This window comes from Manis javanica, chromosome 3 (assembly GCF_040802235.1).
Source record: "Manis javanica isolate MJ-LG chromosome 3, MJ_LKY, whole genome shotgun sequence".
Lineage (NCBI taxonomy): Eukaryota > Metazoa > Chordata > Mammalia > Pholidota > Manidae > Manis > Manis javanica.
In genome coordinates, this window is record NC_133158.1 from 164,821,603 (window position 1) to 164,843,275 (window position 21,673).

A 21,673-nucleotide genomic window follows, 5' to 3' on the forward strand; every position below is an offset into this window, starting at 1 on the left:
GGACTTAATTAAGTAGTTGAACATTTTGAAGTAGGAAGAGCAAGGGCAACCAACAGGGACAACTAACATAAATGTTCATTTAGTTCTAAGGGATGAAATGGGCAAAAATGTCCCATGCAACAGAGAAGTCAAATAGTGTAAAGAGTAAGTTTCCAATCTGGTTGCATTTAGTAGTTGGGAGATTATTGGTATCCTTTGTTGTAGTTTTGGTCATGTGTTAGTGGGAAGGTGGGAATGGCTGATTTGGGTTAGTGACTTGGCACTTTTCTTCATTAGGAGACTGAATGATACAGGGCTGGGTAGGCTCTGAGACTTGGAAGAGGGGAACATGAGATTGGGGGTTGTTTTTCCAGGGGATAAGGAGACAAGAGATTTTTGAAAGGGTTCATGCCTTTCTTTTTCAGGAAAGTAGGAGAGAGTATCATCCACTAAATATAAAGTGGGTGGACATTAGTCTGGGGGTTTGAGAAGATCAGCAAACAGTCAGAAAGGAGCTGATGAGGTAAATTAGGGAAGACAGCCTAGCTAATTTCAAAAACAGTCTTCAAAAAGAAAAGTCTTTTTGTTATGCAAAAACTGCATCCTTACTCCCCATTTCCAACAGATTAGATATTGGAGCATTGGAGACAGTTTATAGAATTGATTCAAGCCTCTGGATTTCTAGGTTGTATGTAATATTTTCAAGGCGTTGGTGAGTGCTTTTTAAAGTAACTGGCGGTCCATGAGCCTAAAAAAGGAAATGAAATGGATAAGAGGCCATAACATGAGGTTAAGAGACTAGAAGACCTGAATACATAGAAATATGGAGAACGTTGTCATCACACACACAAAACAAGAACAGAGTTGTTATCACAAGGTGGAATTTTGGATATAGTTACAAGTGATAACCGTATCTAGGGCATGTCAGGGTGAACATGATTGAAGCAGCATAAAGAAGGGATTGTTAGCATTGAGAAGGTCAAGGTTAAGCTATTGAGTAGATTGCCCACATGGACTTTTAACTCATAAAGGATGCTGACAAAATTAAAAATTTTTTTAATGAAAAGATTAAAAATTAGAGATTAAAAACTGTAAACCAGATACTTAAATACAAAAAAGAATATTATAGGAAAGGCACTTGGAAGATGCCATAAGGTAGAGTTGGATAAAGTAAGATTCTAAAGGGGAGATTTTTTTCCACAAATGTAGAACAGTTGTTTAAAAGTAGCAATAAAGGCCTAGAAAATGTCTCCTAGAGAATGTATACAAAAAAAGCATTTATGGAGAAAGGAAGTTGTGTCCTCCACAGTGAACTGGTTGCTAATCAAGATAAGGAGATCAAGGGAAAATCCAAAAAAAAACCCTGATTACGAAAGGGAGTTTGTTTATGGAGGTTTCATGGAGCAAAGGGGAATTGCTTTATAGTAGGATTAGAAGTGGAGAACAGGTTGTTCTTGGGTGGTGGAGCAGGGAAGGGAAATGAATAAAGCAGTAGGATGATGAGGTAAGACGGGTAACTGCATGGGCCTTTCTTTGTCAAATAGTTTCTGGCATGTTATGAAGATCAACTAACATATTTTAAAAATGGACAGGCATTAAAAACTATCTGCACACAGAGCCATTAGGACCACTACAAATTTAGTGCTCTCGAAATCTATGTTTCAAGGCATGGCATTTTTGCAGCAGGTGCAGAGAATACTTACAATAATCACTGACAATTGAGTAGCTTAAGCAGCTGAATAATGAAGTTGCTTATAAAATATTAATATAAAGAAAAACCTTCCAAGCAACTAAAGGTCTTGAGGTGATACTCTGCTCTCAGCCATTATTCAACCTTTTGTTCACTCAGCACTCAACACGTGTTACGAGTCTGACATGCACAGAGGCCCTGGGCACACACCCTCACTGGGTACATGATGATGGGTGCCTGTCATTTGAAATGGTGATATTTTCTTGGGGACCAAGTAGGGAAAATGGCTCCTAATGACTCCATAAAGTAATAGTCAAGTCTAGGTAGTTTCGCAATTTTGTTATTTCTGTGTCCTATACTCTATTTCTTTTGCTTTTCAGGTTCTATAGTTCCCTAGTCGTCTCTTCTTCGGTTTCTGTGTCCAAATCAGTGTCCTACCCAGGCCCAACTGTGTTCCTGTGAACAACTCCTCATACTGAACCAAAACTTCTAACCCTCCAACTTTGTTTGGGATATTAAGAAGTAAAGTTATCTGATTAAGACAGTTTATAGGCAGATACAAATAATTTTTAGTCTTAGCTTTTTTCAGGGGTCTTTTAATTTTAAAATGAGAGCATTTAGAAATTGTGTGCAGTAGATATTGAACCCAGGCTTTCTCTTGTGAATTCTTTCTCCCTGTCTTCCAGTCACCAAAGTAGAAAGAAGCTACTTGACCCTTCTTATCTAAAAGGTTGCCTGCTCCATCTATCACACAAACTGAGAATATGCATGCTGTGGTGTAGTTTCAAAAGGCATGTGGTCTCTCAAATACCTCCGCAGCACTTTGTATCAGGGAGGAATTTGGCCTGCAGTACTTACTCCTGGAATCATCTATGACTGGACAGTGACAGCCAAGCTGCTACTTCTGGAAGGATTTTGTTGAGGAGAAGGATTATATTTATCTGGGAGACTTGGTCCGCTTTGTCCTTGATCTGTTTTCTGTTTGAAATCATGGTTGTCAACTTGGCTTTGAATGTACTGTAGGAACAGGGGAACTGCCAAGATTTCAGCCCCTTTTGTGACTAGATCCTGGTTAAGTGCTTTCAATACATTCTTATTTAATTCTTAAAGCACTAAGGGAAATGGAGTAATCTCCTTCAGAGGATACCTCAACACGAGGCAGGGTGAGTGGTTCAAGATCCTGTAGCTAGGAAGCTTGGAACCTGGGATTTGAACCCAAGTTTGTCTGACCCCTCCACTCCACTGTTCTCCAAGACCTCTGTATGCTTTTTAGAGGAGCAAACACTGAATGGCATGACCAAATTAAGGAGGTCAAATGAGGGCTATCAGGTCATATAAGGAAGGCTGGAGAAAGTGAAGTATGAAGGGGAGGTTGGCTTTAAAAGAAGGAATTTGTTTGACTCATGATTATAAGTACCACCTAAATATTTAGGTGTTCTTGAAGACTTGGAATCTGATGACATCATCTCTTCTTCTCTCCTAACATTTTCTGTCATCCCTGTGCTTTGAAGATTTTTAGTTCACATCTGAAGCTTGGGCCTGTAGACAATAGTGAATGTATATACCCGGGGGTACTTTTATCTGTCTTGGGTCCACATGAAGTTTTTTTTCCAAGTAGACCCATTTTATTTTCTCAGGTAAGACATTTATATGCTAACAGGTATGAAAGGATATAGAGAAAAGTCTCCCTCCTTTGCCTGTCTCTCTACGCTTGATTCTTCTTCCCAGATGACAACATTGTTAACGAGTCCTTTCATCCTTCTAGAGATAATCTGTGCATATCCCAGCAACTAGTTCTATACATCTTCTTCCTTCCCACATATACACCATTTTTCAGTTTTCTTAAGGAAAATCCCAACCATAGGCCAAAGTAGAGAGAACAATACAGTGACCCCACTCTGTGCCCATCTCCCGGCTTCAACTGCTGTCAGCTCACGGCCAGTCCCATGTCAGCTGTACACCCACTCACTTCTTGCTCCCACTGCATTACTTTGAAACAAATCCTAACCATCTTTATGATTTCATTCATAAATATCTCAGAATGGACCTCAAGCATGTAAGGACTCTCTTAAAAGACCACAGTCACAATATTATCATCAGGTGAAGCTGTTTTTACTCTTAAACAGCTGCAACTATATTTTAAAAGCCTTATTTATAGAATGTAACAGGTCATGGATTGAATATTTCAGGTCTCACAGATGTTTTTCTGAAACAGCTATTGCCAAGTATGGTGCTGAGACAGAGAGAGTAATGATTCCGGACAGTTTCTTCATGGTATTGCAACCTGAAGAATCTCTTTACTTTCAAACTTCTATTTTGATCATTTGTTTTCCATCTTCATTAGCTCAGCTGCAGTAATGTCTTTGGTCAGGATGTGTATGATGTCTTGGGGAAGACTAATAAGTCTTTTTTGGTGAAGTGGGCTTGTCAGCAAATAAAATTGATAACATTTTTTTACATGCCCTTTCATTCCCTTTTTCGGCCCAAGTTGCTTAATAAATATGGATGTTCTGTCTAGGGGATTCTCTTTCTCATTATGGAACTGATGTTACATTGCTGCTGTGATCAGTTTACATCCCTTCCTGTTACCTCTGGGAGGGTTATCAGGGTAGAACATTTTTAAATCCCATTCTGAAAAACTGTCATGTTAGCTGCTCAGCAGGCCTTCAGAACTGGCCAGCTCTTTGTCACAGCACTTTTGGGGGCCTCTAATGTATGGTCTTATTGAAAAGTGGGCCCTGGTTATTTTGTGGCTAAGGGAATTGGTTAGAGCGTTTCTACCTTGCCAACATTCCCATTACAGCATTAGCTCTTACAGGAAACTTTACTGCCATTTGAACTTGACTGCAGACGTCTCATGTTAGGTTGGGAGTGTTGCTATCCTCATTTGACATTAACATTAATAAGTGATAAAACAGACTTAAAAAGTGAACATGAGGGGACCCATCCTCGACTATGGATATTGTGCCTGTCATAAATATTGGTGGAAGAGCACTTCTTTCATGACCAGTGTAGTTTTAAGAGCTATTCTTATGATAATCAAGTCAGGCCAGGCATTGCCTCAACTATATTCATTCCTAAAGGATATTAGTTCAATAATGAGGAAACTTGTTATGCCCTTTTTCCTCCAAAAGGGGACTATATCAGGGTATGAATTGTTCAAATTATATATATTTATTTAAACATCTGTTCATTTTTTCCACATTTATATCAAAGGCAAAGAGTGTCAAATATGTGCTCAGAATGGGTGGAGCTTCTTTCCTGAGAAGATGTCTTCAATATGTTTGACCTCATTTGCAGGCACAGGGGAACAGTACAGCAGTGTCTGAGAGTACCCCCAAACCTTTGGTCTTCTCAGCAGCATCTTTATTTTTCAGCTTTGTTTCTAGCATTCCTATGGCATTAATCTTGGAGTTCTTACTCCTTTTATTTTTTCCAATTTTTTTCAGTAAAGATATTTGAACAGCCAATGTTTAATCAGAGAGCAGAACGAATAGCATATACATAGCCTACATATCCTCTCTATATCTCTAAGTATCTGTGAGAGATTGATTGACTTTAAGGAATGGGCTTACATGAGCATGGGGATTGCCGAATTGGAAGTCTGCAGAGCAGGCCAACAGGCTGGAGATTAAGGTAGGAATTGGTGTTATAATCCTGAGGAGAATTTTTTCTTCAGAAGATGGTAGTCTGTGCTGTTCCAGCTTCATCTGGCTGGGTCAGACCCACCCACACTTGGAGAGTAATCTGATTTAAAGTCTACTGATTTAAATGTTATCACATCTAAAGAATATCCTTGCAGCAACATTTAGAGTGGTGTTTGCCCAAACAACTGAGCATCATTACCTAAAAACACTGACACATAAAATTAACCATCAGATGACATCATGGTTATGTTGAACAATTTGGAAGTGATAAGGAAAATATTTAACACAGCCGTCAAGGTCAGCAAACCACTTTTTTCCTCTTTTTGGCAAAGCACTCCCAGCTCCCTGCTCCCCTCCTCCAGGCTCCTCTGTTGCCCTGCACATGCTGAAATGCCACATAACAAAATAATATAAATTGCTCCCCTTGCTTGTGCTCAGGGCTCAGACCTTGGGAGATTACTCCCCTCTGAGCCCTCTGGTGTGAAATAAACCTCAGCACTCCAAGACCTCCGAGTGCCACTTGGTTCTTCCGTCAGTGACCCAGTCCAGGTTTTCCAGTATTTTCCATAACAAAAGTTTTGGAGGGAAATGGGAGATATAATCTCCTGGGATAATATACAAAGCACACATTTAAGGATGGTGCTACTAAAATAGAGAACAGGTGTAGTCTTAACTGAAAAGCAGAGTTTCAACTGGCATTCCATTAGCCAAATTCAACCTGCAGAATTGTTTGATTTTGGCCATATTGTAAAATTTAAAAATGGATTAATTGCCACTATTTAAAAAAATTGGGAAAATTCAAAGCAGGAAGATGTAGATTTTTTTACTTTTCTCAGATCTAGTGACCAGGGTCCTTATTCTCACTTAGCAGTGACTGACTCACAGTTTGAAGTAGTTATTTCCTTTTGACACATACTTGCTGTTGGCCTGCTGGTAATTGTTAGCTTACCTAACAGTAACATAAATGAGTACACCTGCTAGCTCCTCTTGGTGTTTGAGTTTGTGACCCCATATCATAAGGAAGGGCGATGTCATGAGAGTCGGCAAAGTTTTTTGGGGGAACCTATATTAGCCTTGATTGGGGTTTAGATAAGCAGTGTGAAAGAAAACATTTCAATTGATCTTAAATGGAAGAAGCAAAGGAGTGGGTTGTAAGTGAGAAAACTTGCCTAACTAGGAGAACAAATGTATGCAGGAGAAAATAAGGTTGATTTGTCAGACAGGAGCTAGGAAAATAAGTCAGGCAACACCAGTTCCTTTCACAGTTAAACCTGAAATCTCAGAGTCCTAAAACAACTCAGATTTCCTTCTTGCTTAAATAAATTCCAAAATAGGTATTCCTAATGGATGAGTCTTTTAAGCAGTGATTGAGGGGTCCAGGCTCCTCCATCTTGTGGCTATGCCACCTTCAATATATACCTTTTAAAGTCACAGAAAAGGAGAGAGTATGGGTGACTGTGTAGGACAGGTTTTTATACACCAGACCTAGAAGTGATTCACATGGTTTTTGCTTACATTGCAGTGGCCACATCCTATGGCAAGGGGAGGCTGGGCAATGTTGTCCAGCTGTGTGCTGGGGCAAAAGAGAATACAGGCTTAGCAAACAGTAGCCAGCCTCTAGCACAAGCTATAGAGACCTTGGATCATGCAGGCAGGGGCTACTGTAGGATATTCATTAATAAATTTAGCACATAGCTATTGACTACATATTGTGTATGTGTTGGATGCTGGTTATGCACAGAGTAGGCTTTTGAGCAAAGGAACAACATTGTGAAAGCAGTGTTTTGAGAAATTAGTCTAAGTGGCAGAGCGTAAAACAAGGGAAGGCAAACTCTTAAGTGAGGGAGGATAGTGAGGAAGCTGTTTTCTCCAGCAGGAAGCCAATGAGGTTGTCCATGCACATAGCAATATTAATATCATCAATAATAAGAATAGTAACTATGTGTCAGGTGGTATTGTAAGCAGCTTTATGTGTACAACACTCAAAATTATGATGCAAGTGCTACCATCATTTCCTTTTTATAGATGGGGAAGCAGGGCTTTTAAAATTTGCCCATATTCACATAAATGTTGGCAGGGCCTCAGGATTTGAACCTAGAAAGGCGATTTTATTTTATAACTATTGTGGAATTAATAAAATGGAAATAAATCTAATGGAAACATAATGAGTTTAAGTGAACAGTAATGAAAGACTTATTGAGTTGAGCAGGCCAATGTGAAGCACTAAAAGGCCTTAGTAAACTGAAGAAGAGCTGAAATTAGATAAACAATATGTTAAGAAATGTCTCTATTCTTGGGTACACTTGATTGGATTTAGATCAGTTTTTAATGATAGTTCTCCGTAAGTGCTAGGCTACTTGTGAATATGAAATCTTTGTTAACTGTAAATGCTCAGAAACCAATCATTTATGATCTTTATTCCCTTATTGTGATAAGTATGCCAGAACACCCATTTCTCTTTGACATCTTTGTCATGATCATAATACACATAATCTCAAATAATAAACTAAAAGTATTTGTCTGATATTTCCAGAAATATTAGTGAACACCAGAAGCTTTGGGTTGTTGACGTGAAGTTCTGTTTTTGGCAGTTGACTGCTGGGATGGCCCAGATGGAGAGCCAGTGGTACACGATGGCTATACTCTCACTTCAAACATCCTCTTCAGAGATGTTGTGGAGACCATCAACAAGCATGCCTTTGTGAAGAATGAGTAAGTATAGCAACATCCAGGAGCTAAGCTGGCACACAGAGCAACAGCTGGTGTAACATGGCTACAGAACCAGCCGTTCATCCTTGGAGTCTGCATTGCCCTTTCTGCTACCCTAGTTCTTTCCTTCCTTTCCAACAAAACACTGTGAACAAATAATGTGGGCTCCATGTTTGTACTTTCCCATGCTCCTTTTATTCCTTACCCCTCTTAAGATGTTGTTCCTTACATCCTCTTAAGATGTTGCCTTCTCAAAGCATGTTCTTACAAAGAGTGGCCTCAAAATTTCCAACCCTGGCATATATAGTGTGTCCATGAAATCTGGAAATACAGGTCACTATATATAATAAAGAGTTTATTGCTATTGTATTACAATACAGTAAAATAATATCAAGGTTTCCAGAATTGCTGGATGTCATGTATATATTGAAATGTCTAGTGACCTTGTGCTACATGACCTCTCCTTGGCATTTGATAATGGTGACTATTTTATCCTCAATACTTTTTTTGGGGGGGAATTTTATTAGAACTTTCTGTCCTCTATTGCTATTATTGCTTCTCACTTTTTTTGGCCTCTGGTCTGGTCTTCTATACCATTTTCTTACTCCTGTAATAGTCACTATTTTCTAAGTTGTTGCTCTTGGTCTATTCTTGGTTATTTGTCTAATTATGAGTCCAGAACTAAGTTTCAGAGCTATATAGAAAATTCTCAGTAGAAATGCATCTGAATATCTCAGAGGTACTTCAGAATCAACAAATGTCATTATTTGTTTAGGTATTTATTCATGCCTACTGTAAGCCAGGCATGCCATAATAGGTGCCGGGAGCCATAGCACTAAACGAAAGGTGCGGCTCCTACCATCCTGGGACTTACACCCCAGACTGAAGTCAGCATCTCATCCTGCCAAACCTCTTCTTGCTCTGTCTCCTCTTAGTTAAGGGTAGCACTGTCTACCAGGGGCTTCAGCCCAAAACTGGAAGTCTTTATGGATTGAGCCAGTTCTTGTCAATTCTACTTCAATTGTCTTTTGACTCCATTGCCTTCTCTTCATTTTCACTTCCTGTTTGTTCGTCTTCCAGACTGGTACATTTTTTTTTCTGTCTGGAAATATAAGCACAGTGTAATTCTTGTCTTAAAGCCCTTCAAAAGCTCCCTGTAGTACAGAGCTGTGTCTTCCATGCTGGTCAAGGCCTGGCCCCTCCTTCTCTTCCATGCTGTCTTCAGCCACTGCTACTCAGAGACTTAGGCTTCTCCTTTCATTGGCTGTCTTCTGGATTCCCCAGTGATCCCAGTTCCTTCACCACCTCCTGCCCTCGCATATGCTGTTCTCTCTGGCTGCAACACCCTTCCCCACTACTCTACCCACCTAATTCTTGCTCATCCTGTAAGACTGCTTAAGGACTGTCCTCTGGCAAATGTACTGACACTCCCAGCTGATGTAAATTCTTTTTCTCTGTTCTTAGCACCCTGAGCATATTTCTATCAAATCATATAGCACTCTCTCACAACTTGTTGGTTACTTGCCTTCTTTTAAGTCTTTAAAACCATGAACTCATTGAAAATATGGGGTTACGTGTTATTCATTCTTTATTGTCTAGCAAGTTTCTGAAATCTCCAAGAAAGGCATTTTGAACTAAAAGAAGCAAATTAAAATTGCAATTATGTAAATAAATTATATAGAATTTAGTAGCCTTTAAAAATTCTAATATTTGGTCTTCTAATTAATCATGAGGTTAACATGCTGTTCTTAGCACGAGACTCTTGCGCATGGCACGTTTAGTTTGTAGTGACTTCTGTGTGGAAGACTCTCAGGTGCTGAATTCTGATGGGTCTTTTCTACCCTGATTGATTGCTACTAGTCTTAGCCAAGATTTTGCCTTTGTTTTCCAATATGCAAAGTGGGGTGTTGAGAAGACCTGCTACCTGTATACCTTAAAAGATTCTCTGGTGACTCAACAATGCTTATTTCAAATTTGGAAATCCTTAGGAGGAAAGCACTTCAAATTAAAACAGTACACTTGTTTAGCACATTTCTAAAGTTCAGTCTTTTTCCTTTCTTCCTTAAGTTTTAGTTGTGTCTTAGCAGGAGGGTTTCTCAACCTTAACACTGTTGACATTTTGGACCAGGTAATTCCTTGTGGGGAACTATATTGCACATTGTCAGATGGTTGAACAGCATCCTTGACTTCTATGACTTCTACCCACTAACTGTCAGTAGCAGTCCCTCATACTGTGCCCACCAAAAATGTGTCTTCAGACATTGACAAGTGTCCTTTGGGAGGGGTCCTGCCCCATCCCCCTTCCCGCCCCCCCCCCACCGCTGTTGAGAAGCACTGCTTTATACTAAGCATCATTAGGCACTAATAAGCTTTTTATAAACAGATTGACAATTTAAAAAATCATTGTTCGAGCTCCCTGATGTGATTGCATAGACAACTCTGGGTTGCTAGTTTGTTATTTTTCTCTCTAATACCCTGGGGTGAAATATGCGAGGACACAAGAGCAAACAGATTATAGGCAGATTACCCAAACAACTTCAGTCACAAGGGCTCATCTTTTATATTACCTTTGGCATCAGCTTTTACCAATGAGGGTAGGATATAATTTCAGGAGGTCACAGTCCATATTGTGGAGCTTGGGTGTGTCATATAAGCCCAGAAGTAAAATTTCTTCTCCACACAGATACATCAGACAATTTAAATGTTGGTATGTATACTCTAGAAAAAATATGTTGCCTATTATTGCAGAAGATATGTGATGATGTAACAGAGAAAAAATAAAAATAAACCTTAATTAAGCAGTGAAACAAGGTCATCAGCCCTGGCTCCCTCTCTGCCTCCCCACCAACCGCTCGGGCTGTCTCTGACAATCCCTCTGCTGGGGTCTCCCAGTCTGTGCAGGAGCCTGAGGGCTGCAGAGAATGAATGATCACCGTTTTTCCTTTCCTTTCTGAAGGTGAAGACTAGTATATGATTCTATACAAATGATTTTGACATGCCTGACATAGGATGCTTATAAAACACAAAATTCCATTATGGTATTTTATCCTCAACAGTAATTTTCAATTGGGTATTGATTATATGTTTTTAGAGTAAATATCTATATTTAATGACATTCAGTAGTCTCTTAGATGTTTCTAGACTTTAGAAAAAAGAACATAAAATTTCACTTATATGCATGTTCTTTCTTTAGGCTGATCTCTCAAATTTTTTTCTGTTTTTTCTTTTAAGGGACTTAATGTATGTACTATTTTTTGTGTGTGATACAAAATATTAGACTAAGTTATCCCATGTGAATGGGTATTTTGTTCAGCCATTATGCCTGGCAAAGTACACTTGGTCAGAGGGTTTAAAAAAAAATGTCTCATTTATCTCATTTTGGAAGCATTTTAATCATCACCCCTCTCACAAATACCATCACCAGGATTATAATAATATAATGAATACACCATGGTTTCTAAAAATGCCTGTGAGTTGCCTGTCCCCGCTGCCTGTAGACTGTTGCTGTCCTCACAGGTTCCTGGTCATTCTCTCTATCGAGAATCACTGCAGCATCCAGCAGCAAAGGAAGATAGCTCAGTACCTGAAAGGAATATTCCGAGACAAGCTGGACCTGTCGTCTGCAGACACAGGAGAGACCAAGCAGCTGCCAAGCCCTCAAAGTCTGAAAGGCAAAATCCTAGTGAAAGTAAAGACCTCAAGGAACAGTAAGAGGCAGAATGACCAGTTCAGCCCTCTCTCCCTTAAGGACTAAAACCTGTTTTATCAAAAAGAACAATAATTAGCGTCAGTACATAAAGGGTTGTGTCTGCACCTGGTTCCAATTTATTTATAGTCATACCTTCAGAAAAAGCTTGCTATTGACTGACTGTGTACCCTGGGATTTGTTTTGATGAAGCAAGAACATCAATACTGTAAGCCAAGTGTTTAATAGTTTAGTGTGCAATAGTTCACAATGGAGAGAAATGCATGTATAGGAGCGTGGGATACAAGGGAGGAGAAGGCTCCTTGTGTCCATATCTGAAAGCATTTCTTTCAAATTCTTCTCTCCCATTTCAAGCTCCAATAACTGTCAAAAAAAAAAAGCCTTCACAGTTGGTCCGTCTTGGTTATGTAAGTGAGAGCTCTCTTCAAAGAGGAGCACAGGCCCAGACAGTGCCCACAGGACTTGTGTGTCTGCAAAGGAGCAGTAGGTGAATAGAATGACATTTTATAAGCAGATCTCCTGAGAGAGGAAACTTACTACCTGCAGTGAATATTTTTAAAGCAAGAAATAATCAGAAAGTGATGTGAGATTTCAGATCACTGACTTTGTGATTCTACTTAATTCCAGTTAATTTTATGTGTTTGCACTAAAACCACCTTGGAGAGTTGTATTGTTTTGAGACTAAAAACCTAAGGAATAGAAGCAGGGCATTAATATTTAAACTGGGTTATATTTTACCTAAAAGTGGTATGTACAAAAAAAACAAATATCACATAGGAGGCAAAGGAAAGTCAAGGAAATGGCTGATGAAAATTTATTGCTCATTTCATAACAATACTTTAAATGCGGTCTTTAAGGCAGGGCAGCAAATGGGAAAAATGTGAAGTATTCATTTTTGGAATTGATGAAAACTTGTTTTCCTGTCAGTCAAATGATAATTATAGACTGAATCCATCAAAGAGGCATTGTGGGGCATTTGTATATAGGAAAGCATTTTGAATAAAAGCTCCAAATAATGCAAGAGATAACATTAAGGCCAATTTTTCTGAATTCTTGCTAAAGTACTCTTTGGGTGAAAACTGATTCCTGGATTAGAAAGCTAAATGTCATCTTTATAGCCCTACAACTGTTTCCGTATTTCCTGAATAGTCCTTAGCCAGCAGACGGAAGGTTAGATACAGAATAAGCCCATTTGGTTGAAATCTTTCCCTTTTCCATGGTGGAACTTCAGGTAGGTATTTGATGGGAACCGAGTCCCTTCTACATAACTGGACTTTGGGTCATTTGGCAACAGATGTCCTGGGGCTGATGGGCACCAGGATGGATTGGAGCCACAATATCTGAGGCTCTCCTTGGAAGGAGTGGTAGCTATCTGGACTGTGCGTGTTTCAAGGGACTTTTTGCTTGACCCCATTTGCAAGTAGTAACTTCTCTAGACTTTGATATTTCCTAGATCCATGGACCAGCCCACATCCATTTGCAGAAAATACAAGAGAACTAATTTTGCTCTGTTCCTTAGCATCAGAGCAATCTCTGATCCAAAAAGCAACATTTGTTTCACTACATACCACTTTGGAAATAGACAAATTATTTATTATTATAATTATAATATACTTTTTTCCAAACACACATTGCTATATATTTATTCATATACATATGTCATATGTGTGTATACACATGTATATGCGTGTCCTGAAAAGTAAACAGAAAGTTGCCTTTAAACAAAAATAATAAGCTTAGAATTTTCCATAGACCTTTATTGCTGAAAGAAACATTAATTATCTGGTCCAAGCTTCCAACTTTTTACAGATGTGAATCACAGAGTTTTTACCACCCTCCTGGGGCCATGCAGCTTGGAGGTGAGAAGTAACTATAGTTCTAGGTAACTTGCAATGTTTCCATGTACTATGGGCCAATTATTCTAATTCTTGAGTCTAACTCCCACATGAAATGGTATATAGATCAGAAAGGGATGCCTAGAAGATACCTGAACATTCTTTGTTTATATCTACACTGGACCACAGCTAAGTTCCTTAAGTCCCATTAACTTTTCCCGAAATGTATCTTATAATTTTCCTTAGGAGTAACACTATTGATAAGGGGCTTTAAGAAACAATGTTCTGTTGTATTGCTTTTCTTCCTATATGCCTGGAAAAAGTATCTTTTGAGAAGCAGGAATGTGGAGAAGATATGGCCCTCATGGTTTTTAATTCAATTTTAAAAGGACTGAAAATTGCTCTGGATGCTCTGAGAAGGCTGCCTCTCTTTATTCCTTTACCCACGGCCCCACCTACAGGAAGGGGGAGGGCAGCTTAATGTGGCCCCCTACCTACTCAGGACTGCCTGCTCATCACCATCACTCTCCTGGCCACTCTGTGGTGTCAGGACCCTTCGTATCACTCAGGGATTGCTATTCCTTACTCACTGATGCTATTTCTCATTTATTACCTTTGTTCTATTGAACATTTAAAAAAGATACTGAATTTTGATGCAATTTCAAATGAGGAAATTGCTATCACTATTATTTTAAGTGTCTGTGTGCAAGTCCATCTTGGTGTCTGCCATTATGCCCAAAAGGTATAAATAAAGGAGGGTGTTCACTTGATGTCTGTAAGTTTCTGACTGTGTCTGGTTACCACTTAATTGAGGACCTTATTTCTGGTGCTGCCATATCACCATAGCTACTCTCCAATGCCCTCTAAAACAGAGAAAAATCAACTCATTTTATAGAAGCCTTTTGTGTCAATAAGACAGTATGTAGACATAAATGCTTTGATTCTGAGCTTTCTTGTTAATTGTTGATACACAGGAGGAAGCAAAAACCTGTTTTGCCATGTTTACTTATATTCATAATACATGTACATATCCGTATGTCTACTTGCCTCTATATTCTTGTGGAAAGGACAGAAAAAGGTATAGGTTTCACTTTGCAAATAGCACATACAAATAAGAAATAAAATACGTACTCATACAAAGGGAAGTTATATCCCACCTTTTTAATCCTATAAACATCCTTCTGTAAACTAAATGAAGTGTTAAGTATCCAAACCCCCAAAGTGTGGGTTCTTCGTACAGATTTTGTTTTCATTACATAAATGACTTGATTGAAACTATTACTCTGCTCAGTACCCAAGGTCAAGAGCTTTGGCTATCAGGGAGGGCACGTGAAAACTGAGAGGGAGAGTTCTCAGAAAATCTGACTATGCTGGTGGCCTTGTGGAGGGAGACAGTGGCTGAGGAGGAGGTCCAGAATGCTGGAGGGGGGCCAATAATAGTTTGGGAAGCAGAAACAGCAGAAGTCCCTGAAACTCAAGTTTAAAGATCAGACTAGATAGTAGTCTGGGATGATATTTAGAATTTTACACAGTCTGGGATGATATTTAGAATATTATTTTTGGCTGCCAAGTAGATGAAGCTCCTTCCATGTTTAAGGAATTTCCCCAATCCTTGTATTTTAAGGAATTCCCCCCCTGGTGTTAAAAATGCTGGACATATACTTTTGCAGCCTCTCTTAGAGCTAGGGTGTGGTCACATGGTTTAGATGCCAACAATCACATGAACCTGCCTCAGACATCAAATCAGAAATCAAAACAGAAACTAGTGATCATGGTGAGGGGTGGTGGAAGTGGTGGCAGCTATGTTTAGGGCTCAAGGGCACATCTCTGGCAGGAGTCCTTGGTGTCCATGGTGTGGATAATGGAATTGAAAGCATAAGGTCTGCGCTTAGTTGTGTTGGAAATGGTATATTCAGTGTATTAGTTCTGCCCCATGATTTTGGTTGGTGATCCTAGTAGTTACCTACAGCTGCATAACAAATCACACCCAAACTTAGCATCTTAAAACAACAAACCTTTATTACCCAGCAGTTGCTGTAGATCAGGAATCTGGGTGTGCTTAGCTGGGTCCTCAGCTTAAGTGCTCTCGGGGCCACAGCTGAGGTATCGGCTGCCGTCATCTCAAGACTTGCCAGGGGAGAATCCACTGCCAAGATCCCTTTTGTGGCTGCCGGCAGGTGCCTGTTCCTTACCGGCTACTGGCCAGAGACCTCCCTCAGTTCCGTGCAGTGTGGGCCTCTCCATAGCGTAGCTCAGAACATCAAAGCCGAGAAGGATAACAAGAGAGAACGAGTTCTCTAGGAGGAGAGGAGAGGTGAGCAAGAAAGAAGCCACACTCTTTCTGTAATCTAACCTCAGAAGTGACATCCCATCACTTTTGCTGTACTCCATTTATTAGAGGTGGATGACTAGGTCCAGCCCACACTCACAGGAAGGGATTGCAGAAGGGCCTGAATACCAGGAGGTAGGAAACGCTGGGGGAGTTTTAGAGGCTGCCTCACACAGTGGCCTTGGCCACTTAGCTGCAGGGCCTGATTTTGCCCCACCTGCTTCTCTAGGAGATTCTAGGAACCATTCGACTTCCTATCAATGTTCTTTCTGCTTACAATTAAGATGCCTAGTAAGATCCAAATGCTGAATTGCCTAGAAACCCTTATCAGGTCCCTGGACTTGCCCTCTGCCTCTGCCTTTTTTTTTTAACTTCTACATTTTCTGAAAATAAATTGGGAAATGAAGAAAAGGAAAAAATGGCATCACCCATAACACCCAGAGATACTCTTAATAATACACTATATTGATTGCCAGAGTTTTTCTGAGTTGTTATCCATCACTGAGATCATGGGTGTGTGTGTGTACATATATATATATAATTCTATAATTTAGGTTTTCTACTATGTTATTGTAAGAGTAAATTATACATTTATACATTTGTGGTCAAAAAGCCCCTGATTCCTAAAGGATGGTAAGTAGTCATGAGGCCATGTTTCAGCCAGGCAAGAGTCTCATCACATCTTTGGTGACAGAGGGCTTGTCATGCAGAGGACACAGCAAGTCTGAGGTGAGGGTGCATTTCACCTGGTCAGGAGAATACACCACTCTTAAGGGCATGAGATGGGTGATGCATACTATGATGAGTCCCATAGTCTCGAAAAGAAGCCTGGGCTAAATTTTTTTTTGTAAATATAATGTCCCCAGTTAATTATATTTAATTGAAAGTAATAAAACTGTCTGTTTTTGGAAGTCTATTCCCCCCTTGTTTTGCCCCCACATTCAAGCTATGTATCTTCTAGTCAGTCCGAGTCCTGATTAGCCAAGGGATACCACATTTTATTTTCATTTCTCACTTTTTAAATATTATTTTTAATTTTGTTAAAAAGCATATAACAAAATTTACCAGCCAACTTAACTATTTTAAATGCATAGTTCAGTTGTGTTAAGGACATTCACATTGCTGTGTATTCTTTTCATTTTGCAAAACTGAAACTCCATTGCCATTAAATAACTCCCTGCTCTCCCTTCCCCTCAGCCCTGGTAACCACTATCTATTCTACCTCCTAGTCTATGAATTGACTACTCTGGGTGCCTGACGTAAGTGCAATCATACAGTATTTGTCCTTTTGTGACTAGGTTATTTCAATTAGCTTAAGTTCCTTCAGATTCATCCACATTACAACATGTCAGAATTCCCCTCCATTTATGCCCAAATAATATCCCATTATATGCATATGCCACATTTTGCTCTATCAATTACCAATTTATCTGTCTGTGGACACTTGGGTTGCTTCCACATTTTGGCTATCATGAATTTATTTTTATTTTAAAATTGGGTGTTTTGCTGTGTGTCAGGGCAAGAAGTTGCCATATCATCTTGCGGATGATGCAAAGGAAGGGGAAGTCTCCAATGAAGATAGTGCAGATGAAATTGAAGATGAGTGCAAGTTCAAGCAACAGTGTGTAAGTTACAGGCATGGCCGTCGTGTGTACCCTCCCTGTGCTGCAGTAAAAGATGGGGCTGTGTGGCATCCTCCCAATAAAGTGGCTATGATGTGAAAAGGATACTTACTGAAAATTACTTTGTGTGCTGGCACACACACACTCAAATGTTTGAGTGAATCAGTTGAGGATTCTTGTATCTTAGAGTTAGTAGAATGTTAGTGGTTAACCCATCTGACCCTCTCTCTGGGGACACATCCTCTCCTATTATAACTTGGTCAGAACTCAAATAGTGGTTGGAAATGTCACTGACTTTGATGAAATAAACTGGTCTAGCATCATTTCCCCTGCTTGCTGCTAGCAGCCCCTCTGTGCTGTCTGCCAAGGCTGGCTCACACAACCCGGTCTGCTTCATTAGGATGCCTGTCCCTCTGTAAGGAAATGTACCCTGGAGCAGAGGATTGCCAAGCTCTTCCAGACACACATGCAACTCTTGACTAAATCTTTAATTTGACACATCTTACATAAAATGGCATAGAATAGTTTGTCATCTGTATGGTGCTTCAGACCCCTATCCTTAATCAAACAGCTGCATTTGTAGAAGAGCACCATTTAGCCAGGTAATTCAGAAGAAATACAAACCTGGTGGCCACGTAAAGCTTAAAGAGGGACCTCCTTCACAGGGGACTAGGATTTCTCACTCCCCTTCACCGCTGCCACCTTCTACAACTCATTGTCAGGGGCACAGGACAGTCTGAGTGTAGCACTGCGGACAAACTGAAGGTTCCTCACCTGGATTCTCACCTGGCCCTGGTTGGCTTGCTCACTACACATGTGTGGGCAATACATCATTACTGACTCCATATAAAGAGCCCTGCCCAGTGCTCTGCACTACACGGTGGTATAGTTAAAAGGCTGCAGGAGAGCAGAGCAGAGGCTGGAGTGGTGGCAGTGCTGAGGACAGAGGCCCAGAGGACAGCGGTGCAGGATGACTGTGCAGAGAGGCCCAGAGACAGAGACTGGCTTGCTGCATGCAGACCTGGTCTGAGTGGATGGGATTCTAGTGACTAACTTGCCACTGTGGAAATAAAGTTGGGCATAATCCTTTCACCCCAAGAATGTTCTACTGTCATTTATTTGGTCAAAACTGAATCCATAGCAAACTTCCTGGGGCTGAAACCCATTGGCAAGACAAGCACCCACTTATGTTAGTTTGTTAAAGGGTTACAATTTCACTTCTAGAGAAAAGCAGGATTCCTCTAGACATCAGGACTATTATTCTGCCCTCTAAACATCAGGGGAAGTTTGTGTTAAGTCCTATTTACCTTATTTCCCTGAATTCATTATTAAATAGTTAAAAACAGTTTGTTCTCTTGTAGATGATAGTAATCATGACTCTTCCTTAGGCCCCAAAGGGAGCCACGTTTCCAGAGAGCTGGCAACAGGGTCCCGACAGTGGAAGTCTCAGATATGTCTGTCTTGGCTTTCATGTACTTTAAAAGGGATCAAGTGGAAAAGATTCAGCTTAAAGTGAAATAAAAAAATTACCATCTGGGGAGATCACGGGAAGATGGCAGCGTGAGTAGTTCAGAGGAAATCTCCTCCCCAAAACATATATATTTATGAAACTACAATAAATACAACTATTCCTAAAAGAGACACCAGTGGATGCAGTACAACAGCCAGGATACATCTACATCTGCGAGAACTCAGCATCACACGAAGGGGGTAAGATACAAGCCGCGGCCAGGCGGGACCTGAACGTTCCCTCACCCCAAAACCTGGCGGGAAGAAAGGAGTCAGAATGCAGAGGGAGTGCAAGCCCAGGACTGCTAAACAATCAGCTCTAGAAATCTGCACCCAGAACGCAGACACAAGGTGCACGGGGTGCTGGATATTAGAGAAATGGAAAACAAAAACCTGTGGGCAGGTCCCTGCAACCAGCGCCCCTGAGACAAAAGAAAAGAGAGTGCTTTCTGAAAGTCTTAAAGAGACAGGGACCCCATAGCTGGATGAAGTTATCCTGGCAGCTGGAAATACCAGGGAAACTTAGGTGCCCTAAATGGAGGCAGTGCAGCTCTGGAGCCCCTCACAGGACTAGGCAGCCTGCCAGTCATTCCTCCAACTGGCGCAGACCCCGACACACGGGCCCAGTAGCAGGAGAGTGGGAGCGCGTGCTGGGGGCAGAAGCACTAGAAAGAACTGAGAGCAGATCCATGCACCGCAGGGCTAGCCCTCAGCAGAGCAACTGAACAGCCCAGGCGTGGCTCACGCGCACCAGCGGCAGTGAAGCCAGAGCCCAGTAGAAGCCTGTGTGGAAAAGCCCCATGTGCACCAGCAGTGGAGCCAGAGGGAGCAGGCACGCTCCCAGGAGCCGACTGGAATCCCAGCCCAACGCACAGCCACCCGGCCAGACTCAAAGGCTGCTGTTGGCACACAGCTTCCCGGCAGGGTCGCCACTAGCACAGAGGAGTGGACCTGGCATGCCTGCCACTCCCCGCAGGGCTCAGCGCTGCACTGATAGACACCCCACCCACAGCAGCTTAGGAGATTAACCTGATGGCTGCTCCAGGAGTGCAAGTAGCCATCACAGGCAGCAGAGAAGGGCAAGGCATCCAGCAAGCAGGAAAGGACTTTCTTCCCCCAGCTGACACACCTGCAACCTGCCTACAGCCACTGCAATCACTATGAAAAGGCAAAAAAATTTGGTCCAGACCAAGACAGTTACACCTGAGAAAGGATCTGCAGAGGCAGACCTAACTAGTCTCCCTGAAAAAGAATTCAAAATAAAAATCATAAACATGCTGACAGAGCTGCAGAGAAATATGCAAGAGCTAAGGGATGAAGTCCGGAGGGAGATTACAGATGTCCAGAGGGAGATCACAGATATCCGGAGGGAGATTACAGAAGTGAAACAAACTCTGGAATGATGTTTAAGCACAATGGATAAGATGCAAGAGGCCATTGATGGAATAGAAACCAGAGAACTGGAACACATAGAAGCTGGTGCAGAGAGAGATAAAAGGATCTCCAGGAATGAAACAATTTCAGAAAACTGTGTGACCAATCCAAAAGGAACAATATCCGCATTATAAGGGTACCAGAGGAAGAAGAGAGAGAAAAAGGGATAGAAAGTGTCTTTGAAGAAATAATTGCTGAGAACTTCCCCAAACTGGGGGAGGAAATAGTTGCTCAGACTACAGAGGCACACAGAACTCCCAAGAGATGGGATCCAAGAGGTCAACACCAAGACACATAATAATTAAAATGGCAAAGATCAAGGACAGGGACAGAGTATTAAAGGCAGCCAGATAGAGTAAAAAGGTCACCTACAAAGGAAAACCCATCAGGCTGTCATCAGACTTCTCAACAGAAACCTTACAGGCCAGAAGAGAATGTCATGATATACTTAATGCAATGAAACAGAAGGGCCTTGAACAAAGAATATTGTATCCAGCACAATTATCATTGAAATATGAAGGAGGGATTAAACAATTCCCAGACAAGCAAAAGTTGAGGGAATTTGCCTCCCACAAACCACCTCTACAGGGTATCTTAGAGGGACTGCTCTAGATGGGAGCACTCCTAAAAAGAGCACAGAACAAAACACCCAACATATGAAGAATGGAGGAGGAGAAAAAAGAAGGGAAAGAAATAATCATCAGACTGTGTTATAACAGCTCAATAAGCGAGTGAGGTCAGACAGTAAGGTAGTAAACAAGCTAACCTTGAAGCTTTAGCAACCACAAATCTAAAGCCTGCAATGACAATAAGTACATATCTTTCAATAATCACCCTAAATGTAAATGGACAGAATGCACCAATCAAGAGACACAGAGTAATAGAATGGATAAAAAAGCAAGACCCATCTATATGCTGCTTACAAGAGACTCACCTCAAACCCAAAGACATGCACAGATTTAAAGTCAAGGGTTGGAGAAAGATATTTCATGCAAACAGCAGAGAGACAAAAGCAGGTGTTGCAATACTAGTATTAGACAAAATAGACCTCAAAATAAAGAAAGTAACAAGAGATAAAGAAGGATATTACATAATGATAAAGGGCTCAGTCCAACAAGAGGATATAACCATTATAAACATATATGCACCCAATGCAGAGGCACCAATATATGTGAAACAAATACTAACAGAATTAAAGGAGGAAATAGAATGC

General features: G+C 40.8%; 1 protein-coding gene across 4 annotated transcripts in view; it reads left to right on the top strand.

Moving 5' to 3' along the window:
* Positions 1–17,571, top strand: part of LOC140848495 (1-phosphatidylinositol 4,5-bisphosphate phosphodiesterase eta-1-like) — a 254,577-nt gene extending 237,006 nt beyond the window's left edge. For 3 of the 4 annotated variants that reach the window (XM_073232297.1, XM_073232298.1, XM_073232296.1), the window contains 2 exons: positions 7,908–8,028; positions 11,542–15,029. In XM_073232297.1, coding sequence (XP_073088398.1) covers positions 7,908–8,028; positions 11,542–11,779 — 359 coding nt within the window. In that variant the 3' untranslated portion in view covers positions 11,780–15,029. Of the gene's footprint in view, positions 1–7,907; positions 8,029–11,541; positions 15,030–17,412 lie in introns of those variants that run through there. The other variant, XM_073232299.1, reaches the window with a different exon arrangement.
* The last annotated feature ends 4,102 nt before the right edge of the window (positions 17,572–21,673 follow it).